At 37.8% G+C, this 10,810-nt stretch overlaps 1 protein-coding gene across 1 annotated transcript; it reads right to left on the reverse strand.

Annotated features, from left to right (window-relative positions):
• Positions 1-9,654: 9,654 nt before the first annotated feature.
• On the reverse strand, positions 9,655-10,578 carry LOC130045815 (olfactory receptor 5AC1-like). The gene has a single exon (XM_056138698.1). The coding sequence runs from the start codon at positions 10,576-10,578 to the stop codon at positions 9,655-9,657; it is 924 nt and encodes a 307-aa protein (XP_055994673.1).
• Between the last annotated feature and the right edge of the window lie 232 nt (positions 10,579-10,810).

Here is a 10,810-nt window from a genome sequence, read left to right on the forward strand (position 1 = left end):
GAAAAAGACATCAATAGCAACACAATACTAGTGGGAGACTTCAACACTGCTTTGTCACCTCTTGATAGATCAACCAGACTCAAGCTTAGCAAGGACATACTTCAGTTGAGGGAAACAATGGAAGAAAGGGACTTAGTAGATATATACAGGACACTTCATCCACAAAAAGCTGAATACACATTCTTCTCAAGCGTACATGGAACATTCTCCAAGATAGACCACATGCTGAGCCACAAAACATCCCTCCATAAAATTAAGAAGGTAGAGATTGTATCAACAATCTTCTCAGACCATAATGCGCTGAAATTAGAAGTAAATCACACACAAAAACAGAAAACTAAATCAAACACCTGGAAATTAAACAGTGCACTATTGAACAACAAGTGGATTAGACAGGAAATCAAAGAGGAAATCAAAAGATTCCTAGAAACGAATGAAAATGAGAACACGAGTTACCAAAACTTATGGGACACAGCAAAGGCTGTGTTAAGAGGAAAGTTTATAGCTCTACAAGCATTCCTCAGGAAGGAGGAGCGAGCACACATAAGTAACCTAACCTCACAGCTTAAGAGCTTGGAGAAGGACCAAAAAAAGGAGCACAACCCGAACAGGAGAAAGGAAATAATAAAACTCAGAGCAGAGATTAACGAGATGGAAACCCAAAAAACAATCCGAAAGATCAATGAAACCAAGAGCTGGTTCTTTGAGAAAATTAACAAGATCGATAAGCCTCTAGCAAAACTCACAAAGAAAGGGAGAGAGAAAACCCTAATAAACCGAATCAGAAATGAAAAGGGGGTCATTACAACAGAAACCACAGAAATTCAGAGGATCCTCAGGGAGTACTTTGAGAAGCTTTATGCCACGGAACATCAAAACCTCGAGGAAATGGATAAATTCCTAGACTCCTACAGACTCCCAAGGCTGAACCAAGAAGACCTGGAATACCTGAACAGACCTATCACCATCAAGGAAATTGAAATGGTAATAAAAAGTCTCCCCAAGCACAAAAGTCCTGGCCCGGATGGATTCACTAGTGAATTCTTCCAAATCTTTAAAGAGGACTTACTCCCAATACTCTTTAAGCTTTTCCACGAAATTGAAATATCAAAAACACTTCCAAACAGTTTCTACGAAGCAAATATCACACTGATACCAAAAGCAGACAGAGATACCACAAAGAAAGAGAATTACAGGCCGATATCCCTGATGAACACAGATGCAAAGATCCTCAACAAACTACTAGCAAATAGAATCCAACTACTCATCAAAAAGATCATACACCATGACCAAGTAGGATTCATCCCAGGGATGCAAGGATGGTTCAACATTCGGAAATCAATCAACATAATCCACCATATCAACAAAAGAAAAGATAAAAAGCATATGATCATATCAATAGATGCAGAGAAAGCATTTGATAAGATCCAGCACCCCTTTATGATGAAAACCCTAGCCAAAATGGGTATAGAGGGGACCTTCCTCAACATAATTAAAGCCATCTACCACAAGCCTACAGCAAGCATCATCCTCAACGGGGAAAAACTGAGAGCCTTCCCTCTAAGATCAGGGACGAGACAGGGATGCCCACTCTCTCCACTGCTGTTCAATATAGTACTGGAAGTACTTGCAATAGCGATTAGGCAGGAAAAAGATATTAAGGGCATTCAGGTAGGAAAGGAAGAAATCAAGCTCTCACTATTCGCAGATGATATGATACTCTACTTAGAGAACCCAATAACTTCCACCAAAAAACTCTTAGAAACAATAGACTCGTATAGTAAAGTTGCAGGTTATAAAATCAATACCCAAAAGTCCATGGCTTTCCTATACGCAAACAGTGAGAGAGAAGAAAGCAACATGAAAAAAACAATCCCATTCACAATTGTGCCCCAGAAAATCAAGTACCTAGGAATCAGCTTAACTAAGGAAGTAAAGGACCTGTACAAAGAAAACTACAAAACGCTACTTCAGGAAATAAAAGAGGACATGAGGAAATGGAAAGATATCCCCTGCTCATGGGTCGGGAGACTTAACATTGTCAAAATGGCAATACTACCGAAAGCATTGTATAAATTCAATGCAATCCCTATAAGGATACCCATGACATTCTTCAAAGAAATGGAGCAAACACTCTTGAAATTTATATGGAACAATAAGCCCCCACGAATAGCTAAAGCAATTCTTGGGAAAAAGAAAATGGGAGGAATCAACCTCCCGAACTTCAAATTGTACTACAAAGCAGTAATAATTAAAACAGCATGGTACTGGAACAAAGGCAGAACTGCAGACCAATGGAACAGGGTTGAATACACTGACATCTCTCCTCAATCATATGCTCATCTAATCTTTGATAAAGGTGCAAGTAATGTGAAGTGGAGTAAGGAAAGCCTCTTTAATAAATTGTGTTGGCATCACTGGACGGCTACATGCAAAAAAATAGGCTCAGAACTCTGCCTAACACCATGTACAAAAGTAAGATCAAAATGGATTAAAGACCTCAACATCAGACCAGAAACCATAAGGTACATTGAAGATAAAGTTGGCAAAACCCTCCATGACATTGAAGCTAATGGTATCTTCAAAGATGCCACGCCACTGGCCGAGCAAGTGAAAACAGAGATAGATAAATGGGACTATCTTAAACTAAGAAGCTTCTGCACCTCCAAAGAAACAGTGACCAAAATACAAAGACAGTCTACAGAATGGGAAAGGATATTCACCGAATACACATCTGACAAGGGGTTGATATCCAGGATATACAAAATACTGGTTAAACTCCACAAGAAGAAAACATCCAACCCCATCCAAAAATGGGGCAATGAAATGAACAGAAACTTTCTCAAAGAAGAAATCCGAATGGCAAAAAAGCACATGAGAAAATGCTCTACATCATTAATCATCAGGGAGATGCAGATCAAAACCACAATGAGATACCATCTCACACCTCAGAGACTGGCCCAAATTCAAAAGAACAAAAGCAACCGATGCTGGCGTGGATGTGGCGAGAAAGGGACACTCCTTCACTGTTGGTGGGAATGTCCACTGGTTCAGCCCTTCTGGAAAACAGTATGGACGATTCTCAAAAAATTAGAAATTGAGCTCCCATTTGACCCAGCAATACCACTCCTGGGAATATATCCCAGAGAGGCAAAAATGTATAGTCGAAGTGACATCTGCACTTGTTTGTTCATTGCAGCCCTCTTTACAATAGCCAGAAACTGGAAGAAACCTGAATGCCCAAGAACAGATGACTGGTTAAAGAAACTTTGGTACATCTACACAATGGAGTACTATGTAGCTCTTAGAAAAGATGAAGTCATGAAATTTACATACAAGTGGTACAATATGGAAAGTATCATGCTAAGCGAAATGAGTCAGAAAGAGAGGGATAGACATAGAAAGATTGCATTCATCTGGGGGATATAAAGTAACAAAGTATGAGATTAATACCCAAGAATAGCTGAGATCAGCACCAGGAGGATTACTCCATAACTTAGAGGCCAGCCGGGTATCCTAGAGGAAAGGGCTATTCAGATAGAGAAGGGAGCACCAAATAAAGGATGTTTGGAGGATCCTCCCAGGAGGGGAGATGCATGTCGAAAGTAGACTATGGACTGAACATGTTTGCCACTCAATGCCTCTTTTGCAGACCACAACACCCAAAAGGAGAGAGAGAACACAGGGGATTGCCCTGCCACAGAGACGGGGGGATGGGGGGATGGGGGTGGGAGGGATATTATCCATGGTGGTGGAAAATGGGCACTGGTGGAGGGATGGGTATCTGATCATTGTATAATTGAAACCAAAGCACAAAAAATTGTAAATCTACAACTTTAAAAAAAATAAAATAAAATAAAGGGGAAAAAAAAAAAAAAAAAAAATATGAATACAAATAAATGTGTTTTCAAGTTGCAAAAAAAAAAAAAAAAAAAAAAAAAAAAAAAAAAAAAAAAAAAAAAAAATTAGAAATTGAGCTCCCATTTGACCCAGCAATACCACTCCTGGGAATATATCCCAGAGAGGCAAAAATGTATAGTCGAAGTGACATCTGCACTTGTTTGTTCATTGCAGCACTCTTTACAATAGCCAGAAACTGGAAGAAACCTGAATGCCCAAGAACAGATGACTGGTTAAAGAAACTTTGGTACATCTACACAATGGAGTACTATGTAGCTGTTAGAAAAGATGAAGTCATGAAATTTACATACAAGTGGTACAATATGGAAAGTATCATGCTAAGCGAAATGAGTTAGAAAGAGAGGGATAGACATAGAAAGATTGCATTCATCTGGGGGATATAAAGTAACAAAGTATGAGATTAATACCCAAGAATAGCTGAGATCAGCACCAGGAGGATTACTCCATAACTTAGAGGCCAGCCGGGTATCCTAGAGGAAAGGGCAGTTCAGATAGAGAAGGGAGCACCAAATAAAGAATGTTTGGAGGATCCTCCCAGGAGGGGAGATGCATGTCGAAAGTAGACTATGGACTGAACATGTTTGCCATTCAATGCCTCTTTTGCAGACCACAACACCCAAAAGGAGAGAGAGAACACAGGGGATTGCCCTGCCACAGAGACAGGGGGGATGGGGGGATGGGGGTGGGAGGGATATTATCCATGGTGGTGGAAAATGGGCACTGGTGGAGGGATGGGTATCTGATCATTGTATAATTGAAACCAAAGCACAAAAAATTGTAAATCTACAACTTTAAAAAAAATAAAACAAAATAAAGGGAAAAAAAAAAAGAAAGATTGCATTCATCTGGGGGATATAAAGTAACAAAGTATGAGATTAATACCCAAAAATAGCTGAGATCAGCACCAGGAGGATTACTCCATAACTTAGAGGCCAGCCGGGTATCCTAGAGGAAAGGGCAGTTCAGATAGAGAAGGGAGCACCAAATAAAGGATGTTTGGAGGATCCTCCCAGGAGGGGAGATGCATGTCGAAAGTAGACTATGGACTGAACATGTTTGCCATTCAATGCCTCTTTTGCAGACCAGAACACCCAAAAGGAGAGAGAGAACACAGGGGATTGCCCTGCCACAGAGACAGGGGGGATGGGGGGATGGGGGTGGGAGGGATATTATCCATGGTGGTGGAAAATGGGCACTGGTGGAGGGATGGGTATCTGATCATTGTATAATTGAAACCAAAGCACAAAAAATTGTAAATCTACAACTTTAAAAAAATAAAACAAAATAAAGGGGAAAAAAAGAAAGATTGCATTCCTCTGGGGGATATAAAGTAACAAAGTATGAGATTAATACCCAAGAATAGCTGAGATCAGCACCAGGAGGATTACTCCATAACTTAGAGGCCAGCCGGGTATCCTAGAGGAAAGGGCAGTTCAGATAGAGAAGGGAGCACCAAATAAAGGATGTTTGGAGGATCCTCCCAGGAGGGGAGATGCATGTCGAAGGTAGACTATGGACTGAACATGTTTGCCACTCAATGCCTCTTTTGCAGACCACAACACCCAAAAGGAGAGAGAGAACACAGGGGATTGCCCTGCCACAGAGACAGGGGGGATGGGGGGATGGGGGTGGGAGGGATATTATCCATGGTGGTGGAAAATGGGCACTGGTGGAGGGATGGGTATCTGATCATTGTATAATTGAAACCAAAGCACAAAAAATTGTAAATCTACAACTGTAAAAAAAAATAAAATAAAATAAAATAAAGGGAAAAAAATCTACAGCAACTGTTTCTTTGAATGTGTTCTCTGTTCCCTTCTTTATCTTCTCACCTACTTATATGCTCATTATTTTTATATTTCCTCCTCTAATGGAATCTAATAACATCTATATGATTTCTTAACTTTTCCTAAATCTTATTTCTCCCTTGTTCATCTCCAGAATAATTCTGTGTGGCTATTGTCTTTGGACACTTTTTCACTGGAAAAGCAGACAACTTTTATCATGGAGACTGAACTAGGTGTTTACTAAAGAGATTTAAATGTCTGTCTGAATATTATTCTGTTCCCCTACTAGGAAATTATGTAACGATACCAACCATGATTACTCCTTATCACACTGATCATACTAGTTCATGATGAAGGCATTTTTTCTGAGAAAATATAAAGTATTTAGTGAGACATAAGATATTTGCTCTAGAAGTTTTAATAGTTCTGAAATGATCTTTCTTTACTATTAGGTGAGAAACAGTAAAAATCCTTCCCAGAAAAGCTTGCTTGATTCCTACATTCATGATGATGTACAGTGATTTGGAATGACAATTGCATGCTAAACATCATAATAAATAGGCTATGAAATTCCATTTAAGACACAAGATAATCTGAATATCAGTTCCTTACGGAATCTTCAAACTGTAGGAAAAGATTACCGTTCTATGCTTAATCCTTTTCTCTAATGTAATATGCATAGTTTTTATTGAAAATAATACTTGAAAAATTAAAATATCATAAGAGTATAAAATTATAACACATAGTTGCTTTTGTAGACACCATAGACAAAACATGTTTATTGGGAAATAGATGAACTTTAATTTATATTTACAGATAAAATAATATTTACTAGTCTTAAAATACCAATAATAAATTGCAATAGAAGGGGTTTCACTAGAATATGCAAAAATGTCAAGAAAAGAGATTCTTTTCACAGTGCTTACAAAATGAGTTAAAAAGATTGTAAAATTGTTAAAATTTGACTGCAAAAATTTGACAGCATTTAAAAGGACAAATTTATAGGCATTATATTAAATGATTTGAATTTCTTTTTATTCTATTTTTTTGGGTCACACCCAGAAATGCTCAGGGGTTTACTCCTGGCTCTGCACTCAGGATTACTCTTGGCAGTGCTCGGGGGACCATATGGGATGCTAAGGATTGAACCCAGGTGGGCCGTGTGCAAAGCGAATGCCCTACCCACTGTACTATCTCTCCAGCCCCTGATTTGAATTTCTTTAATAGGTTAAAATCAAATAGCAATAAATCATCACAAATTGACTTCTATTGTTTTTTTCTTATAATTTTATTTTTCATAAGGCCCAGGTTTCTGAGGCATACGTTAGTGCAGGGAGAACAGGAAAACAGGATGAGAATGTTATTCGGGTCTCCCAAAGGGGAATCGAAAGAGCTATACTTGGAGTATCACACTTCACTCAAATGAGAGAAAGAATCCGGAGTTCTGACTTCCATTGACGATCGAGAATCAGGGGCGCTGTCTCATTTGCCAAGGGGTCAAAAATCAGATGGGCTGGACACATAATGCGATTTGGAGACGACCACTGGGCTAGAGCCATTACTGACTGGAGCACCGCCAGGAGTGATTCCTGAGTGCAGAGCCAGGAGTAACCCCTATGCAAGGCCAGGTATGATCCAAAAAGCAAAAAAAAAAAAAAAAAAGAAGACAGAAGGTTTCATGGCCGCCCACCTTCGAAATGGTCAGACTTCTTTGTCAAGATCCTGAACAATCGGTTTGAGGCTCTTCATGTTCCTGGAGCGAGCAGAAACCATTGGGCTACACTAGCACCACGACAGGGATGAATGGAGATGTTACTGGCTTCCGCTTGAGCAAATCAATGAGTAATGGGATGTCAAGTGATCAAGTGATCAATTTTATTTTTCAGTCCTTTAAGCTTTGTTGGAGCAAGAATATGAAATAAATTTGTCATATACTTACCAGAGGAGCAGGTTGGTGGGTGGAAAGGAACATGGGGACATTGATGAGGGGAAAAAGGACACTTCTGATGGGACTGGTGTTGGAAATTTTTTAATATGTGAAATAACTTTATTATGAACAACTTTGTAAATGACAACGTCTTAGTAAAAAATTCAAATAAAAATAAAATTCACTAAACAATGTAATAAAAAACAAAAGAACAAATTTAACCATGTGGGAATCTTGAATTTTATGTTGAAGATGAGTTAAAATTGACCTTGAGATCATAAAGACAAATTTACTTCTCCCAATAGTGGTTTTTTTGTTGTTGTTGTTGTTTGCTTGGTTGGTGTTTTTTCAGTGAGGGAGTTGGGGGTTTTCTTTGGGGGTTTTTTTTGTTTGTTTGTTTGGGTAGCCACACCTGGCAGTGCTCAGGAGTTACTCCAGGCTCTACACTCAGGAATCACTCCTAGTGGTACTCTGGGGATCATAAGGAATGGGGGTAACGAATTCAAATTGTCAGTATGCAAGGGAAGAGCCCTCCCCTCTGTGCTATTTCTCCAGCCCCACTTCGTATGATAAATAATTTATATGATAGTCAAACAAGATAATTACCTTATACCATGCCTGAGCTTTTTGATAATGCTTTTAGTAATATTTATTGAACTACTGACTTGACAAAAATCCAAGTGCTTTTAAAATACTTTGGGACTGGAGAGATATTGGACAGCAGATAAGGTGTTTGCCTTGCAAGCGGCCTACTTGGGTTTGATCCCTGGCACACCATACAGTCCCAAGATCTCCACCAGGAGTAATCTTGAGTACAGACCTGGGGAACTTCTCAGAAGTAAGCCCCAAGCACAATTGGATGTGACCTAAAACAACAAAATAAACAGAACAGTACACATGCTTACATTCTTCAAGAGCTTAAATTTAATTCTCATTTTGTATCATTATTTTCCCTAAGTAAACATGTTAGGGAATTTTTTTAATTGTTTTCCTAAAGAGGAATTGAAGCATCTATGTAGGTATATATATTCTATAATAAATTTGAACATATATTTAAGTAATGATATTCCTAAATTGAAAGTCAATTAGTAGAAGAAAATTTACTGACACAAATTTTCAACTATACCTTAATATAGTAAACCAGTTTTTTGTCTTGAATTTGACTTTTATTCCTTTTGCCCTCAAAAAACCTGGTAAAATTGATAAGAATAGTAAAGCAATGACAAGGCTGGTATTTGAAAATGGCTTGTTTTAGATTCAAATATTCTAAATTTATATCAGTAGATATTATTCTACATGAAATGTTCCTGTTAATATCAATATTACAATTAGAAATATGAGTTGTGATGAATTTTGATTCACCTTTCATTAATTCATTTGCTTCCATTTGCTTTCCTCAGACCCACCAGATTTTTAAAACACCACTCTTTTTCTGATTTTTATCACTAAAAGATAAAAATATATGTATGTATAGAGATAGAAAATAACTAAAAATATAGAGATAGAAAATAACTAAACATATAGAAAATAACTAAACATATAGAACATATAGAGATAGAAAATAACTAAACATAATTAGAAACATAATTAAACATGATTAGAAAATAACTAAACATAATTAACTTGTAATTTCAGAGTGATGGACTATGTCCATTCATGAAGTAAATAACTGCTCCTATATGCTGTCTCAGTTACAATCATTTCTTAGTTTCAAAAAATTCAAATTATTACCTATAATTTTGAAATTGCCTAGAAAATTTTTACTTTGCAAACAATAAAATTCCCAGATAAAAAGTAACTTAGTGTTTCTAAGTAAGCTAATTATAGATAATATTACCAAATTTCACCCATCACACCTGACAGCAGCATGAATTTCTGTCCAAATTGCTCAGGGTCCACCTTCACCACTTGCCCTCAGGGTAAAATGGCAGACCCAGGACTAATCTTGGAACATTAGGTTTTTTTTTTTTTCCAGCAGAAGATAAGGAGAAGACAGTTTGAAAATTACATGACAGCTATTCACTTATTCATTATTCTTCTCAGGGCACCTATAACTTCTTTGTTTCTCAGGCTGTAAATAAAAGGATTTAGCAGGGGGATTATTATTGTGTAAAATATAGAGTACAGTTTGTCATGATCTTTAGCAGGCCCAGACCCAGGGCGCACATACATGAAGAAGAGAGTGCCATAGAACAAGGACACGGAGAGCAGGTGGGCACTGCATGTGGAAAAAGCTTTGCTCCTGCCCTTTTCAGACTTCTTTTTCAGGATGGCAAAGAGAACACAAGTGTAAGAGATGATAATGGTCATAAACGTTAAGACTTGTATAAATGCCGAAAAGATAAACACCAACAGTACATTAATTGTAGGATCCGTGCAAGAAATTTTAAATAGTTGTAAAATTTCACAGTAGAAATAATGAATGACGTTGGACCTACAGAAACTTAATCTAAATAACAAACCCACGTGGATTGCTGAATGTAGAAAGCCAACGAAATATGAAACACTTATAAATTGAGCGCACAGATGATTAGACATCACCACTGGATAAAGTAGGGGGTTGCAAATGGCTACATAGCGGTCATAGGCCATCACTACCAAGAGAAAGCATTCTGTGGTGGCACTGGAACCAAAAAAATAAAATTGAGCCATGCACTCAAAGAGGGATATCATATGATTCTCAGATAAAAAATTTACTAGCATCTTGGGAGTCACGGAAGATGAAGAACAAGCATCTGCAATGGCTAAACTGCCAAGAAATAAGTACATAGGGGTGTGAAGGTGGGGGTCCTTCCAAATGAGAGCAACCAATCCAAGGTTGCCCATCATTGTAGTGAGGTAGATGATCAAGAACACTAGAAACAGGGGCACCTGGAGCTCTGGTGTATCTGAAAGTCCTGTGAGAACAAACTCAGTCACCTGTGTCTTGTTTCCTTCATTCATTCCGAACTGTTTCAGTACTAAAATGAGAAAATAATAGAGACACTAGTTATAAGGGGGTTAGCAGTCAGATTTCTGTTTGACAAACATATGCCCCAATCCTACATCTCATTTAATTAATGACTCTTGATGTCTAGCTTCAATTGCCTACTTTTTATTCATGGTTATCCATATAAATATCCATCATAAAGGGTTTAAAAATTATATTCACCTAAAATGACAAGTAAATTTAATG

Source organism: Sorex fumeus, unplaced genomic scaffold (assembly GCF_029834395.1).
Source record: "Sorex fumeus unplaced genomic scaffold, SorFum_2.1 ptg000129l, whole genome shotgun sequence".
Taxonomy (NCBI): domain Eukaryota; kingdom Metazoa; phylum Chordata; class Mammalia; order Eulipotyphla; family Soricidae; genus Sorex; species Sorex fumeus.

Bases quoted from the DNA above. Each gene is read 5' to 3' on its own strand.
- LOC130045815 (XM_056138698.1), bottom strand. From the start codon at position 10,578: ATGAATGAAGGAAACAAGACACAGGTGACTGAGTTTGTTCTCACAGGA.